We start from the raw sequence: 16,942 nt of genomic DNA on the forward strand, positions 1-16,942 counted from the left end.
TATTTGTCAAATTTGTAATAAATAAAATTGTAATAAAATAACAGTAAAAATAAATAAATACGTTTATTTTTCTTGCAACAAAATTCATAAATAAATAAAACAACAATACTTAAAGTCTAAAAACATTTTGCTTAATCCTTATTAACTCCTAATTTTCTTTCTTTTCCCAAAACTGGGATGTCGTTGAAAATGTTCTACACCATCATCTTGTAAATTTTCTCCAAATTCCCGTTTATCCTCCAATTGATCATTTCCGCCACTTTTTTGATTATCTTCATTCTCATCGAACCGTTCATTATCAGGAACATAAATTGAAATCGGAACGGAATTAGTGGTTTCGACGTTCTTATCGTTAACATTGTTTACAACTTTCCCGGCTTCTTGAAGATTTAAAATCGACTCAGCCCCTTTTACATCTAATTTAGTCGAAATCTTAGGAAAATAAACATCCAAACTTTGTTTCAATTCCGGTTCAACTTTGTTATTATTCGAAATGACCTCGCTTCTCGTATCAAAGAAATGTTGCACAAATTGAGCCTGCGCCAACGCTTCACCATCATCATAAGCCGGTTTTACACTGTAATCGGCAGTCACTTTAGTCATTTGACTCATTTGATTTTGATTCCTTTGGTCGTCTAAGTCAAAAATTTGAAATTGTGGTTGTTTTTTGAAGTTTTGAGGGGAATTTCTCGGGAAGTTTGTTACATATTGAACGGGAACGTAAGCTTCTAACGGTTGCTGTTGACTCGGAAAGTTATTTAAGAGTTTATAAAACTCTTGAGTTGTCATTTGAGTCGGGTTGGGTTGACTCGTTGGTTCTTGAACGATTTGGGGTTGTTGGGAAAACTGAACTTGGGGCGAAACTAAAAATTCGGCGTGTGGTTGTTGATTTGAATCGGAATTAAAAAAAACTTGATTCGTTGATTCAGTTACTTGGTATTGATGACTTTTTTGAATGTGTTTATCGTTGTGATGTTTCCCATGATGATATAGCTTTTGAACTTGATGTGCTGCCTGATTTTGTTGATCGTTAAAATTAAACTGAAGGTTTTGGTGGGGGGCCGTGTAAGCTTGTGCAAACGGTTTTAATTCGTCGACGTGTTTTGGTCTATCGGCCAAACTTAAATTAGGTGCTGGAATCGTGTGGATTGGGCCTTTTTCGTCTAATTGCTTGATCGTGTTTGGGTGGTTATTAGGAATACTGTTTGTTTGCAGATGGAAATCATATTCTGGTAAATTTATTGCAGGGGAGGACAAAAATGGTTTATCCGTTGTTAAAATTTTCATTTGTGACATTTGATTCGGCCAAGAACTTCTTATTGGTGGTGGTGGTGGTGGATGTCTTCCAATTTGAGACTGAGGGGGACCAAGCGGTTGTTTATTTTTAAATTTTTGGCTATTTTGAGGAATATGAAGTGGAATCGGTCTGGGACCTCTTTGTTGTTGTAATGATTGTTGAATCGTTTGTTGCATTGATTGCTGCATTGATTGCTGCAATGATTGTTGCATTGACTGTTGTATTGAAGGAATCGATTGAATCGGTCGATTTTGATGGTTCATGTGCCATTTCTTTTGATTCATTGGATATTGTTGCATTTGATTACGAGGGGGTTGCGGTCTTAATCCTCTTCGATAATTTGCATTTGTGGATTTTAATTTTAAGCACCATATTGATATTAAAAGAATTAATGTGATCTAGAAAATTTTTCTTTTAATAAAGTAAGAAAGTTTCAAAGTTATTACCTTCATCTTATTTAATATTTAAGATAAACCAACGGAGTCACATTCACTTTAAATCCTCACTCTCTCAAAGAACTTTTCTTAAAAAATTTTTCTATGTTGTATTGGTTCTGAACCGACCGCACATAGTAAACTAAACAAATAGGTCAGTCTTCGGACTTATATAGTAGCTTTTCTCTCTTCGCCGGTTAACAGAAAGAAAAAAGCGTCGGTAAAGAAACAAGAAACGCGTCGTGGACGTTGCAGGCGTCGAAAACCATGAATTATTTAGTCGCGTTTCTAAACTCTTTATCTCTAACGCGTTTTTTTTATTAAAAATTGTTTTCTTCGTTTCATACAAAAATTTCCACTTCATTTATTTATTTTTTATCTTCACCTGTTTATGCTGACCGTGACCTAAAAAACATTCCGCAAGCATCACAAGGACGTTCAAGGTACTCGAGAAAGAGGCTCATTTTAAGTCATTTTACGTTTACAGCTGAAAGCGGTAGCTGAAGAATAAAAAAATCCGTGCATATTAACGAGGAAAGTGAGATCAACATTAATTTTCTCCTTTTAAATCTCTCTTCTCAATTATTTGAAATAAATAAATTATCAACGATCTTCATTCGGTCTAATAATTGCGCGAAAAAACACAATTTTCTTTTTAATTTCTCTATGAGTGTAAAAAGAAATAATTGTAATGAATCGTATGAAAGAATAACCAATTAGAAACACGGCGATGAGATTGAAAAATCTTTATCTCAACTTTCGATCGTTTACTTTTAACGTTTCATTAAGTTTAGAACAATCTTTTTTTGCCATTAAATAAATTTAAATTCTTCAACACAAAATTGCTTCGTATTTAATTGAAATTTCCATACTAATTCTACACCACGTCTTTTTTACTGGAAATGAAAAAAAGTTTAAATTATAGTATCACGAAACCGTATGTGATCACGACAATTTCAAGTAAAATAGAGAAAGAGCTTTCACCGAGTATGTTGTAAAGTTCCCCACGGTTTGAGTTTATGTAAAAATGACCGTGTTTGATTTAAAAGCTTCCCCGTGGAAAATGTGGATGATCTGAACCCGGTTTCGTAAACTTTCTTAAAATGTATGTATATATAATTGCAATCGCGACCTTTACTTTCCCATCAAAGTGAAAGTAACGCGGAATGTGCATTTTTATACCAAACAAAACGGAATTAAACTTGTTTTTCGATCCTTTTAATCAAGAGATTTTTGGATTGCGTGGACATAGAGAAAAATCCTCTGTTCTCCAATAGAAAAAAACGCTCTCTCGTCTGTTCTTCGTCGCCGGAACCAGATTCGAAAACGTTCTTATACGAGGAAGGAAGAAGGCGGCGTCGTCACCGATTGAGGTTTCTAGCACAGGCCGCAGCGCCAGAACGTTTTTCAAAAAGAAATCTCCAGATCACCTTTTTATTCTGTCACTTCGTTTAATTACAGCCGAAAAGTTCTGCGTAGAGACATTCCCAGACGATGTCGGGGCATCGTTCCATGTCTAAATCGACCCCAAAAAAATCTTTACGTAAAAACTAATTTTATATATTTAAATTTTGTTAAGCTGATTTTTTTATGTTGAATCAAATAAAATTAACAAAATACCTTTTAATTTGTATCAAATGATCAATATAAAAATTACACAAAAATAATTTATAATAGTTAGGCAACCAACTTTTCTCTAAACTATTAAACTATTAATAGCAATTCAATTTAAAATATAAAAAAAAACTTAATATTATCGATAAATAAACAAACCAAGTTATATTGAGTTTTATTTCAATTAAATTAAATTTAACAATAACTTATAATTTTGTAATTTATTTTTTTCAAGTTGTGCTCCTATTTCTCTCTCTTATTGATTTTCTCAACATAACCTCAACCGCTTGTTGTTTCTAGTACTTCAAACGCTGATAAAAAAATACTTAATTATTAATTTTCTTTAGTATGTTCTTAGATATGTCGCGAGTGGGTATGAGAGGTCGTGGTGGTATGGGTAGAGGTATCGGAAGAGGCCCGTACAAGCCGAAAATCTTCCTTCCCCGGCATCCTTTCGATTTAACGCTTTGCGAATCATCGTTTCCAAGGGTAAAACCAGCGCCGGATGAAACTGCCTTTACGCAAGCTTTGTTAAAAAGAAATGCCGATCTTTCGCCAACCGCAACTGAACAAACGGCTATTTTGAATCTCGTTACAAAAATACAAACAGTTTTAGATAATTTAGTTGTTGCTCCGGGTGGATTTGATGCTTGTGTAAGTAATATTTTTTCCATAAATTCTATATCTAATAATCGTATTGTCGTAATCTTTTTATTAGCAATTAGAGGAAGTACGTCAAGTAGGTTCCTTTAAAAAAGGAACGATGGTAACAGGTCATAATGTAGCAGATATTGTAGTAATTCTCAAAACTCTACCAACACGAGAGGCAGTTGAAGCTTTAGGAAATAAAGTTAAAGATGATTTAAAAAACCTAATGAAAAGTGAAGTAATTTCAAAAGGTGAAGCTTTGAGTCATACCACGAATGAAAGAGGGATCGAAGTAAGCAACAGTTTTGCTTGTGTACGAGTTATGGTAACCACAATTCATCATAATTTAAGAAAACTTGATCCAGAGATTCATCTAGATCAAAAAATAATGATGAGTCATCTGGCCGCAATCAGACATAGTAGATGGTTTGAGGAAAATGCTCATCATTCTTCAATAAAAGTCCTGATTAGACTCCTAAGAGATATTAAAAATCGTTTCGAAGGTTTTGAGCCTTTAAATCCATGGATGTTGGATTTGTTGGCTCATTTTGCCATTATGAACAACCCATCCAGACAAGCTTTACCAATTAATCAAGCTTTTAGAAGAGTTTTTCAATTATTAGCAGCAGGATTATTTCTTCCAGGATCAGCTGGGATTACTGATCCATGTGAAGGAGGTAATATAAGAATTCATACAGCAATGACTTTGGAACAACAAGATGTGTGTTGCTTGACGGCTCAAACTTTATTGAGGGTCTTAGCACATGGAGGGTATAAACATATTTTGGGTTTTGAGGGTAATTCTACGGTTGCAACAGAAATGTCAATATGGGATGGGGTTGTTGTATCACCATTGGATAAGGCTTATGAAAAGCCACCTGAGAAGAAAGATGGGGAGGAGGATGATGAGGATATGGAGGCTGATGTTGATGAAAGTATGGAAACTGCTGATGGATGAAATTTGATTTTATAATTTTTTTTTTTAATTTCAAATTCAGGATGTATTTTTGTAATTTAATTAATTAATTTAAATTGATTTCACTTTGATAATACAATAAATGATTAATTATCTAATTTTATTTATTTATCTAACAATTTTCAAAAAAACAATTTATAAGCATGGATTATGTTTTGATTCAAAATGATCACAAAAAATCTTCGATTTTTGATCATCTGGAATCCGAAATAATTTTCCAGTAGAATTACAAACACAAACTTTATACTGATTAGTTGTAACACCTTCTCTTTTCATAGCAATGGGAATTTTCTTCATGTCTAAGCGAATTCCTTCTGCAGCATCAAGAACGATATTTCCATTAATACTCTTCAAATAAATATCTTGATCGGCTTTCCAAATAAATTCTTTGCCCTCCATATGAGTTCCTTCAGATCCTTTTAAAGAAACACTTCGTCCTTCGACTTCCAATTTTTTATCAACCGAACTAGAAACGCGATTCGTTTGAACGTATTCGGTTTTTAAATTTTTAATTGGTTTTACAATGTTGATTTGAGGAAAATCGGTTGAAAAGACGACTTTCCCTTCGCGATTTTTAACCTCAAAGTTGTTTATTGAATAAAACCCGGTTAAATTCTCCTTCATTTCTAATTTTTTGCTTGCTCTTGAGTTTGGATTTAAGTTTAAAGTAACCAAAATCGATCCATTATCGCCGATTATTTCAATCGGAACATCCGAAAATCCTTCTATTTTCCCATCGCGCTTATTAACGTATCCTAAATCGGTGTCACCATAGAATTTTATTGATGATTCTAAAGGCACCAATTCTAAACTTTCCATTCCTTGACCCAATCTTAAAACGCCCAAAATTATGCTGGTTAAAACTAAATTTCCAACGGCTAAGATAAAAATCAATGCTATTAGCGTCCAAAAAGCAAACGTTTTTCGACCTCTAATTCCTGTTTTGTGGAGATATTGCTCATGAACGGGAACATATCCCGCTTTAAAATTGTTATTGTGATGTTTCGAAACGCTTCTTTTCAACAAAGATTTTTCACGCATTCCCAACGAATCCATTTCTTCCGAATAATGGTCAGAAATTGGTGAAGATGTTTCAAAATGTCTCTCAGTCATTTTAACCTTTAAACACTTGCTAAATTTATGATTTTTAGTCTTAAAACTTGGGCGTCTAAACGATTACTGAGACGACGCGACGTCGACGTCGGGACGCTGACCTTAAAACCGATAAAATGCGCCAATTTTGAAATCAAATCCTTTTTTTATTTATAACCTACCAAAACAACATTCTCTCAGTTATAAAATCCGTCCTAATGCAAATTTATCTACAAAAAAAGACAATTTATCTGAGCAATCAATTTTTGGACATGTATATTCCTTTCATCCCAACAGAGTGTGCAACGAAGAAAATCATAAAGGTGTATTAACGTTTTTCATTGAAACCGAACCGAAATATTTAAAATTGATTAATAACCAAAAAAAAAAATTAAAAAGGGAAGTTAAAGAGTTAGTTGAGATACCAACATTAAAAACATAAAAAAATAAAGGCAAATTTTTATTTTTTAAACGTAATCATAAATCATCATAATTAAATTTTAATTGTTTTGGCTATGTTTATTTAATTAATTTTATTATTTAATAATTATTTAAGAAATAAATGGAAATAAATAAAAATCGGAAACGATGCTGCCCAATGCTGCCATCTACCTTGACAACCATCAAAATTTGTGGTTATATTTTTTTCTTTACCAAATTTTAAAAATGTTGGCCTCTCGGGGGGCACAAATTCTAAAACTTGGTAAATTATTAGTGTTGAAACCGGGGAATTTCACCCAAGCAGTCCGACACGGTCACGGCCAGTATGTATAACCCCAAAATTTTATTAACTTCGATTACATAACCCTAAATTGATTAATTTTACGTTTTTAGATGGGTTTATCGTACAACAAACCCCCACATTGATAAACGACTTATTATTTGCTCCCAGGCAATCATGGGCTTTGCCTGGTGGTGGATGTTGTGGCACATCGTTACTGAACCGGGACATATTTTGGTATGGAAATTATTGTTTTAACGGTTCATTTTCAAATGGATTATTTTTTAGGGCGAGTTTGAGTATCCTGATGCTAATAAATGGACCGACGAGGAATTAGGGATTCCATCTGATTAATTTTGAGAGTAAAAATATTAAAATGTAGAGTGATTTATTAATATAATATTGAAACAGGAGTTTGGGTTTTCATCTTAAAAGAAAATAGAATTTCGTGCAAATATAAAGTGTTTTATTTGTGATTTATGATATGTGAATACACAAAATAAGTTTTAAATGATTATTTAACATCGGAAATCTTCATAGTGATTGTTTTCATCTCAGTGTATTCTTTTATTGAGTCTTCTCCCCTAAAACAAAAAAGATAATAATAAATACTAATTTATTTAAGAATTTCTTACAATTCTCTTCCTATTCCAGACTGTTTAAATCCTCCAAATGGAGCTTGTGGAATAACAGCATCATAACAATTTATCCTAAAAAAAATTAAATAAAAGTAACCATAGAAAATATTGACACATTGCAAGCTATAAAAATGAGTGATGAATGCGAAGATGTCCCTTATAAGATTCCCAGTTATAAAATATACAAAGTAGAAGATGTCCCCTTATTAATGAAAACTCAAAAAGCTTTACAAGCCCAAGGTTTATGCGATCCTTGGTTAAGAAACGAAGTTTGGAGATATACCGAAAAAGAATTTTTATCAGAAAAGTCTCGCTTTCGTAAAACCTTTTTTTCTGGGTTAGGAATCGGAATTGTTCTTACAATTTTAACCGTTGTCGGAACTACTTTTTATGAAAAATACACAAAAACAAGTGAAAACGAAGTATGCGATGCCGCTAATAATAATGAAACGTGTGATTCAATTAATAATGAGGTTAAACCAGAATTAAAGCAAGATTAGGTTGCTAATGTATTAATTAAAAATAAATGATTTACCAAACAGATCCCGCTTCAATAGCTTTAGCGAAAGTAAACGCTGTGTTAATATCTTTTGTAACAATGCCGGAAGCTAAACCGTATTGGGTATTATTAGCTCGCTCAATAACTTCTTCGAGAGTTTCAAACTTAAATATACTTTGCACGGGACCAAAAATTTCTTCTTTTGCGATTGTCATAGAATCTTGGACATCCGCAAAGACGGTTGGTTGTACAAAATATCCCTTGGATCCCCAACGTTCACCCCCCGTTAAACATTTAGCGCCTTCGCTTTTTCCAGAATTAATCAAACGAAGAACTTTATTGAACATTTTATCGTTAACTTGCGGACCTTGTTGAGTTCCCTCCACGAAAGGATCACCCAACTTTCTTTCTTTAGCTTTAGCAGCGGCTTTTTGGATGAATTCATTATAAATTTTTGATTGGACAAAAGTTCTAGATCCCGCGCAACAATTTTGACCGTGATTTGCAAATATTGCGTTATGTGCTATTTCAACAGCTTCATCAACTAAAATAATTTATTAAATTTAAATTTGTGTGTATGTTTGGTAGCATAATCTTACCATCGGCATCATTACAAATAATTAACGGACTTTTTCCACCTAATTCTAAAGAAATTCTTTTCAAATTGGATTTTGAAGCATTTTCCATAATTAATCTTCCAACCTAAATTGAAAACAAACACACCGCATAATTTTATAAATCGAGGACAAATATATCAATTTACGTTTGATAAATTACAGGAAATATTATCTATAAGTATTGAATAACACGCAAACCTAAATTCAAGGTTGTTTTATTACCTCAACTGATCCAGTGAAAGCAACTTTATTAATATCAGGGTGTAAAGCGATAGCTGTCCCGGCTGTTGGACCATAACCAGGAACGACATTTATCACTCCTGGTGGAAAACCAGCTTCTTTCGATAATTGAGCAACGTATAAGGCGGTTAATGGTGTTAATTCGGATGGTTTTAAAACAATTGTACAACCAGCAGCTAATGCTGGGCCCCATTTCCACGCTAACATTAAAATTGGGTAATTCCATGGAATTATTTGACCAACAACTCCGACAGGTTCTAATCTGGTTATTGTAAAAAAGCCGTAATCAGATGGAACATGTTTTCCACTGATTTTATCGGCCATTCCAGCATAATATTTAAAAGTATCAACAGCACAGAGAATATCAAAGGCGGAATCGGCAACCGGTTTTCCATTATCTAACGATTCCAAATCAGCTAAATACTCGGAATCTCTTTCCAAAAGAGAAGCAAGCTAAAAATACGTATTAAAGAGTTTGGTGAACATTAAAGTAAATTATTTAACACCTTTTGAAGTAAAACTCCTCGTTTTGAGGCGTCCATTTGTCGCCATTCTGAGTTTCTTTTAAAAGCATTTCTTGCTGCTCTAACTGCTAAATCAACATCGGCCTATAATTTATTAACAATAATTATATTTTAATTAAAATAGTTGTAATTGAATAAAATTACTTTATCTGCTTCTGAAACATCAATGATTTTTTCTTCAGTTGCTGGATTAATTGAAGCGAATTTTTTTCCGTTAATTGAATCCACGAATTCGTTGTTGATAAATAACTAAAAAAAGAACCAAAAAGTTGTTCTAAACGTTTTTACGTGCTTTATTACAATTTAATTGAGTGAAATTGGTTCATAGAATTAGATATGGGAAAACAAGATACATCTCTGAAAGAGTGAAGACGTTGAGTTTACGACATTTGGCTGTCCTAAACTCTGTAAATAACTGATACTGCTTGTAGCGGTTGCAAAATAAACAGTTTTCCGTGTTTTATGATAGAAATTTATATCTATAGTTAAAAATCGTTGTGTTGAGAAGATCAATTCACATAAATTACAAGGATTCACTCAACTTTTTATTTAAAATTATCTCGGAAAATATTTGTGTAAATTCCCATAATTGAGGTCAGTTAAAAAACCAGTTATGGTTATACGATTTGATGAAAATTTTAAATCTAAATATTTACAAGTTATTTTTCTGTGCAACTTTGTTTTTTGAGTAAACGGGTTAAGAGGTTTGCAAATAATAATTGAAGGTTTGTTTTTGATTGAAATTGAAGTCTTGTATCAAGTCATAACAACGATATAAAGGACAATAAAACAATAATATCATTGAATTGATACCTAGTATACTGCTCGTTTTATAAATATTGAATAAGTGAAATACTGAGATAAAAATGGTATTTCTAAACCGGATGGAACTCTAAAGACTTGAGAAACTTATCTTGTATTACTCAACAAATGTAATTAATAACTTAATTATAATCAATAAATTCATAACATGATTACCTGCGTGTATTTAATTTTAACGTCTTTCGGCATATTGCTGTTATTATTATTGAAAACGTTTATCACACGAAAGTTAAGATTAAACTGAAATAACACAGCGTTTCACTCCTCTTTATATACCCTGTATCTATCTCTGTTTAAAAGCTTAGATTTCCATTCATCCTTGTCTTATGGTATTAAAAATAGGACATACACGAATAAAGAATGAAAATTGTTTAAAATAATTAAAAAGTTTTAAAGTTTCAACAAAACTTTTGCGCTTCATTTTAAATTATAATGTCTATAGGATTATTGATAAGGATTTTTTAGGTTTAATAATAATTTTAGGTTATCTTATTACAAGGTCACATTTGTGGTTAAATGAAAAAGAATAAGATTATTTATATCTCAATACTTTTTAATATTTTCTTAAAATCTACGTTAAAAAGTTAACTCAAAAATCGTCTTGTAAAGAAAAAACCATTTTGTCCATCGCAACAACTGCATTGTGTTCTTCCAAGTCTTCTAAGAAATTTCTTATATCGTAAAGATTGCAATCTTTTTCGGCGGTTTGTAATAATTGTTGCGATTTACTCTTTGCTTTTTCAAACATACTTGTATAAACAATATGTTGCATATCCAGTAGAAGGGCTAAGTTTTCCCACTTTCCTGATTCATCCAATAGTTGTGATACTTGCGTTAGACACTCGGAAGTAAATGTTTTTACGTTTTTATACATTTCTTGTAATTCTTCCGTACTGAATTTTTCTGGTTTGCATTCAACGAAATCGCATTCCATTTCATCTTCGGATTCTTGTTCTTCTTTTATATAAATTTCTGTGTTAAGCCCGCGTTCAAGCATTGCTTTTTCTAAAATATTCAATATTGTTATTGACTTTTTATCGTTTTCATCACCGGATGTAAGCCTTTTTGCCATTTGATATGGAGTCATATCGTTATAATTCATACACATAAGATCAATTTTTGGTTTTTGAATTAAATATTTTAAGATATCAATCGCTTGTACGTCAATTGCTGTATGCAAAACGTTGTAACCGCATTTTTTATCAATTACATTAATATCAGCACCATGTTCACATAATAATTTTACATAAACCAAGTTGCTTTTTGATACAGAGATTTGAAGAGCGGTTGCGGAATCGTTATTTTCAGCGTTGATTGGCAATTTCGTTAATTCTTTTGATCTTATTAATAAATCAACGATTGGGGGAGGGCTATTTTTTATTACGGCGAGATGTAAGGGGGTATTTCCTTCGTTATCCAAAATGCTGAAATCTGGAGAGTATCGACAAATAATGTTTAAAATTTGTGGATTATTATGAATCGCTGCTAAATGTCCGATTGTGTGCCCATCGCGATTCGGTGCATTTAAAATTTGAAACTCACTATTTCGCTTTATTACCTCCAACCAACAATTTAATTTGTTTATGTTTCCACTTTTAACCAATAAATGTAATGCACTGAAAAAATTAATTACATTAATTATTATCAATATTAAATAAATAGGTACATACTTTTCTTCATGAGTGGTAACGTGATCTTCAAATAAACTAACAATCATACTAGCTATTAAATTAGAGCTTGGTTTAGTAGCTAAAAACGATTTAAATTCATCCTCGACCCTCTTAACAACCGCCTTTTCCTCCTCAGATAACCTCATTTCTTCAAATCCACCTACTAAAGAGTCACTATATTTTCCCTGGGAACTATCGGCGGCAAAATCTTCAGATCGAATTGATGGAAATTGATCGGGATTCATCATATTTCTTTCAACCAACTGATAAAGCGCGTTGAACTCATCAGAATTAATTGAAGGAATTTCATTCGAATCGCCTAACGTAATCGGAATTGGAGCAATTTTCTCACCGCTGCTATAAAAACTTTCATTTGAATTGAACGAATGCGACATACGACTCCTTTTCATTCCCGGTTGATAACTTGGACTTGGATAATACTTGAATTCGCGCGGTTCGCTTTTACTGTTATCAGTTTTTCGCATTAATTCAACATAAACCGTACGTTGCTCGGTTATTTGTTGATCCTTATAAGGAGGGGTACGAAAAACTATTGCGTATTGATGATGTACGTCTAATTCGGTGAATTTTCCATCGGCGCTCCATATTTCATAACCGTCTTCGTCAATTTCGTAAAATCGAATTCGAATATTTTCTGAAATAATTTTTTTTAGAGCAAGTTTATATAATATTGCAAATTTAACGTACTTTTGGTGACTTTTTCCACCAACATAAAAATTTCCGTGTTTCCTTTAGCTGGGCTACAATTACAACTCATTCGGACAATTTTTAATTCCCCAGTTAAAGCACTTTCTAAATTAAAAAAAAATAAAATAAAATTATTATTTCAAATTATATTTATATTAAGGCTATAGTGTCAAGGTCGAAAATTGAATTTCAATAGAACGCGTTTACCGTTTGATATATGTAGCCCAAAAAAATTTCAAATAAATAATGTATAGAAAGACGACCACACGGTGAGATATTTAAATAACTGCTGATAATAACGGAGATTAAGAAGAGTTTCGAAACCGAGTCCTTGGCGCCGTAGATAATAATTTTCCTTAACATTAGTGAAAAGGCTCAGCACTTACTATGGACTCCAAGCGATTCCAAGACATATAGACGGTGTGGAAAAAAAAAATGAAAAAAGCAATTATGGCGCATACTCTCATATGATCTCCACCAATGAAAATCCTCGACACGAGTGCTGCCCACAGGGAAAAGAGAGCTGGTGAGTGTGGCAGAAACGAACACCCTACTCCATACACCCATGTATCTGAATGACTGCAACAAACTTGAAGGGGTGATTCTTTAGTGAATTTTAAGGGTACTTTGATATATGAACCATGGGCAACTTCGGCTCCCCTAAGGAGCTACACTCCTCCAAAAATGGCGGAAAATTTTGGTTTAATTTTTTTATCTCAAAAACCATAAACGCTAGGAAAATGAAATTTGGGGAATATGTTTAACTTATAAAAGGGCACGTTTTGACCCTATTTGTACTTTCAACCTACCCTTCTAAACTACTAAACGTAACCACCCCCGTTCAATTTATGCCTAGATTTTTTGATGCAGATGGTAAATACATTTAAAAAAAATTTACATAGGTAGATGAAAGTATCCTAAAACTTTTTTGTCTCTTTAAAATTTTTCCAAAAACGACTAATTTTTGAGAAAAAAAATAATAAAGCAAACACTGCCCGTTAAACAACGAGGTTGTTGATCAAAAGTTGGAATGAATTTTTATTGAAAAAATCTTAGTAGGCTTTGCAATCTTTGTCAGAAATATTTTTGACGTTTAAATGTCAGTGTTTTTCTCACTATTATCATTGTTTTTCAAATAAAGTTCTATCGCATTTACGCTCGTTCACTCGACGTTTCATAATTTTAAATGAAACAATAATAATAGTAAGAAAACCACTGATATTTAAACGTCAAAAATATTTCTTGCAAAGATTGCAAAGCCTACTAAGATTTTTTCATTAAAAATTCATTCCAACTTTCGATTAACAACCCTACAGCTTAACAGTTAGTGTTTGCCGAATTAATTTTTTTCTCAGAAACTATCAACTTTTCGAAGAACATCAGAGAGGCAAAAAAGTTTTAGAATATTTTCATCTATCTAAATAAAATATTTCCAATGTATTTATCACCGTCATAAGAAAAATCTAGACAAAAATTGAACGGGGGTGGTTATGTTTAGTAACTTAGAAGAGTAGGTTGAAAGTACAAATAGGGTCAAAACGTGCCCTATTATGAGTTAAACATATTCCCCAAATTTCATTTTCCTAGCGTTTATGGTTTTTGAGAAAAAAAAGTTAAACCAAAATTTTCCGCCATTTTTGGAGGGGTGTAGCTCCTTAAGGGAGCCGAACTCGCCCATGGTTCATATATCAAAGTACCCTTAAAATTCACTAAAGAATTACCCCTTGAAGTTTGTTGCAGTCATTCAGATACACCCTGTATATGAAGATTTATCAAGGGATGAATTACTGCAAAGATATTTAGGTGGCCACACGCAAAATGCAAATGAAAGCTTTAATTCCACAATTTGTTCCTACACATTTGCACTCAGGACATAATGTAACTCCAGACGTAATGCCATTAGAATCACCAAAGTCTCAAATTTGACGTTTTCAACTAAAAAATAGGTTACAACTCAAGATTTTGGAATAATGGAACAATTTGATATAGACAAAAAGTATTGTAAAATGTCTTATGAATCATTAATTAATAAATTACCAAAATCCCTGTTTTATTAGATATTTACTGATGAAGACGCCACTTTACTATTCCCATGTTTTCCTATATTCTCCATTTTTTAATGGGTAATATATGTCTATGATCCAGAAATAAGCCCCATCTCCTAGGTCCCTCACAAACTCTGTGACCATGAGACTATAGCCTTAATTTAAACTTTAAAACCTACTTAAATTGTTGATTTCATGTGAATACACCGGTTCGCAAATGGGTATTAAAACTCCATCTTTCGGTCGTTCTGTAAAAGCATCAAATCTCAAACAAACGATGTTCATATTGATTGATTTGGATTCTTCTTCTGCTTCATGTCGTATTGAGGCTTTCTCATCTCGTCTTAGTTTCCTTTTACCTTCTTTTCTTGCAATCTCTTCTTCTTTTAAAAATTCTTTTTTTCTGCATAATTCATCTATTAAATTCTTTTTCGCTGTATGAATGATTCCCATCGAGTGAAAGCTGTGTAATAAAAATTAAAACATAAATATTATATACTCTTTTAAACAGGAATAAAATTTACATAGCTGTATACTCCTCGGTTCCTCCAACGGTTGTAGCATGTGGATCATCGACTTCTTCGTTTCCCATTTTTTTGATTAATCGATGCGGATGAGGTTGCCTTTCTTTTGACGATGAGTGATATTGATATAAAGAGCATCTAACGATGGCTGAGCCGGAATAATTTTGTAACTGAAATGATTACAAATAGAAATTAATACAGATTAGGAGCTTACAATAAAAATTTTACCTCAACGGATGGAAATGTTTGTCTCCGTGTTTTATCGCTACTAATTCCATTAAGACTTCCGTGAGTACCAGCCATTTCGGATTTATATCGAAATCGAAATTTACCAATTGGTTGTTCTTTGATAACCAAAAAAGGTTTTTTTTCATCTAAAATAAATATTTCAAAAAAAAAAAAAAATTTTTAAAGTTATTTTAATAAAATTTACCCAATGTAACATATTGATTTTCAAAATTATATTGATTTTCTATGTTAAAGTTATCAATATTCATAGGAGTACCAGTATTAAGAACATAATAACTTGAACCTCCCGGAGGTGATGTTGCCATAAAAGAATGAGGTGAGTCTTCACTTGAAGAAGGTGGTGTGTAAGGATTGAAATTCATCTCTAAAACAAATCATTCTTATTAATATCAATCATATAAATAAAATTCATACACATAAAATGCGTTTTAATGAAAAATTACCAGAATTTGTAGGATCAATTATAGTTTCGTACATCTTAACCTCACTTTGATCACTATGTACGCTTTAAAAACTTTTAAATGAGATTAAATTACAGCGTTATTACTTTTAAAACGATGCGAATGAAAGTCGAAGTAAAAATGAATTACTTACCGAACGTTTTAGGAAATGTGTCAGCGTAGGTTCTTCCCCTTTCTTTATGAAAACGTTGCTCGTTATGGACGGGGAAAGGGAGGAAGGAAAAATCCCCAGATACGTTCGCGTTATTACGCAGTTGATGATTAAGATTCAAACAACTGGTATTGTTTTATTTTTATATTTTATCTCGGTAAGATAATCAATTCGTGAACTAATTTACAGAAAAATTCTTTTCTGATTATCAGATTAACCCAATATTTTAATTAATTTGACATTTATTTTTATTTTCAGGTTATGATTTAATTGAATTTGATTTTTGTATAAAATTTATATGGTTTCTTTGAAAATTATTAAATAAACTAATATAATATATTTAATAATCATTTTATTATAAATAATGACCTCAATATTACGTAAACAAGGTTATAGTTGGTAATAAAAATTCAGTTGGTAATGCTGAACAACCTATCTTATTGACATAGTAATATTGTAATTATTGTAGCAGCTAGTTAATAGATGGCGCCACTTCATGATCTTTGGTGCTTCTCAAAATTGTATTAAGTTTGGAAATTTTTTGAGGATTTATTTATTATGTGATAAGCGCCTAACAAGTTAATAACTTTAAAGCAGATGTTTCCAAGAAAATTCAAAGATCAAAAAGCATCCGTTCATCGGTGTTAATTAAATTAAAACTAGATCTAACACAAATGCCGGGTTTTCATTAGTAGAATTAGTGTTAAAGTAATTGGCGTTAAGACAACTACAGAGAAGACATAGAACTAAACATTTGGGTTTAACCGTCTTAAGAGACGTACGGCTCAACCCGAATGTTTCTAATTCTAGGTTTAGTGTTAGTTCTAGTGATAATGCTAGTGTTAATTGTTAGAAATTCATTCATCTACAGTGGCGGACAAAAGTCTTCATACAGCATTGAATTTTGAGGTTTTTGTAGAACGTAATAACATAACAGACATACAGCTCAATAGCTACATACTAAAAATAATACAAAAGTTTACATACAAAGTAGTTTTTAAGATGAAAAATC

General features: G+C 32.2%; 7 protein-coding genes across 8 annotated transcripts; 3 read left to right on the forward strand and 4 right to left on the reverse strand.

The window, feature by feature from the left end:
* Positions 1-48: 48 nt before the first annotated feature.
* LOC111413364 (putative mediator of RNA polymerase II transcription subunit 26) lies at positions 49-1,959 on the reverse strand. The gene is made up of 2 exons (XM_023044300.2): positions 1,744-1,959; positions 49-1,695 (listed from the first exon to the last, which is right to left on the reverse strand). Exons 1-2 carry the CDS (start codon positions 1,747-1,749, stop codon positions 142-144), a joined length of 1,560 nt encoding a protein of 519 aa, XP_022900068.2. The 5' UTR covers positions 1,750-1,959; the 3' UTR covers positions 49-141.
* A 1,653-nt stretch (positions 1,960-3,612) lies between these two features.
* On the forward strand, positions 3,613-5,067 carry LOC111413355 (interleukin enhancer-binding factor 2 homolog). The gene is made up of 2 exons (XM_023044284.2): positions 3,613-3,999; positions 4,064-5,067. The coding sequence occupies exons 1-2, from the start codon at positions 3,694-3,696 to the stop codon at positions 4,949-4,951; spliced, it is 1,194 nt and encodes a 397-aa protein (XP_022900052.1). The 5' UTR covers positions 3,613-3,693; the 3' UTR covers positions 4,952-5,067.
* LOC111413330 (sarcoglycan beta) lies at positions 5,055-6,332 on the reverse strand. The gene is made up of 2 exons (XM_023044255.2): positions 6,244-6,332; positions 5,055-6,183 (listed from the first exon to the last, which is right to left on the reverse strand). The coding sequence occupies exon 2, from the start codon at positions 6,080-6,082 to the stop codon at positions 5,105-5,107; it is 978 nt and encodes a 325-aa protein (XP_022900023.1). The 5' UTR covers positions 6,083-6,183; positions 6,244-6,332; the 3' UTR covers positions 5,055-5,104.
* A 328-nt stretch (positions 6,333-6,660) lies between these two features.
* LOC111413354 (NADH dehydrogenase [ubiquinone] 1 beta subcomplex subunit 2, mitochondrial-like) lies at positions 6,661-7,195 on the forward strand. The gene is made up of 3 exons (XM_023044283.2): positions 6,661-6,825; positions 6,896-7,019; positions 7,071-7,195. The coding sequence occupies exons 1-3, from the start codon at positions 6,728-6,730 to the stop codon at positions 7,134-7,136; spliced, it is 288 nt and encodes a 95-aa protein (XP_022900051.1). The 5' UTR covers positions 6,661-6,727; the 3' UTR covers positions 7,137-7,195.
* A 31-nt stretch (positions 7,196-7,226) lies between these two features.
* On the reverse strand, positions 7,227-10,387 carry LOC111413352 (aldehyde dehydrogenase 1A1). Its single transcript, XM_023044281.2, has 8 exons — positions 10,279-10,387; positions 9,445-9,549; positions 9,283-9,384; positions 8,759-9,229; positions 8,519-8,621; positions 7,956-8,463; positions 7,418-7,492; positions 7,227-7,366 (listed from the first exon to the last, which is right to left on the reverse strand). Exons 1-8 carry the CDS (start codon positions 10,309-10,311, stop codon positions 7,297-7,299), a joined length of 1,467 nt encoding a protein of 488 aa, XP_022900049.2. The 5' UTR covers positions 10,312-10,387; the 3' UTR covers positions 7,227-7,296.
* Positions 7,527-7,961, forward strand: LOC111413353 (NADH dehydrogenase [ubiquinone] 1 beta subcomplex subunit 3-like). The gene has a single exon (XM_023044282.2). It carries the CDS (start codon positions 7,552-7,554, stop codon positions 7,918-7,920), a length of 369 nt encoding a protein of 122 aa, XP_022900050.1. The 5' UTR covers positions 7,527-7,551; the 3' UTR covers positions 7,921-7,961.
* A 267-nt stretch (positions 10,388-10,654) lies between the features above and the next one.
* LOC111413329 (nuclear factor NF-kappa-B family member relish) lies at positions 10,655-16,132 on the reverse strand. Of its 2 annotated transcripts, none has more exons than XM_023044254.2 (8): positions 15,913-16,132; positions 15,503-15,682; positions 15,298-15,443; positions 15,070-15,239; positions 14,725-15,008; positions 12,501-12,605; positions 11,793-12,447; positions 10,655-11,738 (listed from the first exon to the last, which is right to left on the reverse strand). In XM_023044254.2, the coding sequence occupies exons 2-8, from the start codon at positions 15,678-15,680 to the stop codon at positions 10,712-10,714; spliced, it is 2,565 nt and encodes an 854-aa protein (XP_022900022.1). In that variant the 5' UTR covers positions 15,681-15,682; positions 15,913-16,132; the 3' UTR covers positions 10,655-10,711. The 2 variants fall into 2 exon arrangements, with proteins under 2 accessions (XP_022900022.1, XP_022900021.1); XM_023044253.2 differs by lacking the exon at positions 15,913-16,132 and adding an exon at positions 15,762-15,893.
* Positions 16,133-16,942: the final 810 nt, after the last annotated feature.

Source organism: Onthophagus taurus, chromosome 10 (assembly GCF_036711975.1).
Source record: "Onthophagus taurus isolate NC chromosome 10, IU_Otau_3.0, whole genome shotgun sequence".
Lineage (NCBI taxonomy): Eukaryota > Metazoa > Arthropoda > Insecta > Coleoptera > Scarabaeidae > Onthophagus > Onthophagus taurus.

Coding starts and splice junctions, on each gene's coding strand:
- LOC111413352 (XM_023044281.2), bottom strand. CDS start 10,311: ATGCCGAAAGACGTTAAAATTAAATACACGCAG. Junction 9,230..9,282: donor GAGGAGTTTTACTTCAAAAG/GTGTTAAATAAT, acceptor ACGTATTTTTAG/CTTGCTTCTCTTTTGGAAAG. Junction 8,622..8,758: donor CTTTCACTGGATCAGTTGAG/GTAATAAAACAA, acceptor TTTTCAATTTAG/GTTGGAAGATTAATTATGGA.
- LOC111413355 (XM_023044284.2), top strand. CDS start 3,694: ATGTTCTTAGATATGTCGCGAGTGGGTATGAGAGGTCGTGGTGGTATG. Junction 4,000..4,063: donor CGGGTGGATTTGATGCTTGT/GTAAGTAATATT, acceptor TCTTTTTATTAG/CAATTAGAGGAAGTACGTCA.
- LOC111413354 (XM_023044283.2), top strand. CDS start 6,728: ATGTTGGCCTCTCGGGGGGCACAAATTCTAAAACTTGGTAAATTATTA. Junction 6,826..6,895: donor GTCCGACACGGTCACGGCCA/GTATGTATAACC, acceptor TTACGTTTTTAG/ATGGGTTTATCGTACAACAA. Junction 7,020..7,070: donor CTGAACCGGGACATATTTTG/GTATGGAAATTA, acceptor ATTATTTTTTAG/GGCGAGTTTGAGTATCCTGA.
- LOC111413353 (XM_023044282.2), top strand. CDS start 7,552: ATGAGTGATGAATGCGAAGATGTCCCTTATAAGATTCCCAGTTATAAA.
- LOC111413329 (XM_023044253.2), bottom strand. CDS start 15,795: ATGTACGAAACTATAATTGATCCTACAAATTCTG. Junction 12,606..14,724: donor ACATGAAATCAACAATTTAA/GTAGGTTTTAAA, acceptor TTTTTAATTTAG/AAAGTGCTTTAACTGGGGAA. Junction 12,448..12,500: donor GGTGGAAAAAGTCACCAAAA/GTACGTTAAATT, acceptor AAATTATTTCAG/AAAATATTCGAATTCGATTT.
- LOC111413330 (XM_023044255.2), bottom strand. CDS start 6,082: ATGACTGAGAGACATTTTGAAACATCTTCACCAATTTCTGACCATTAT.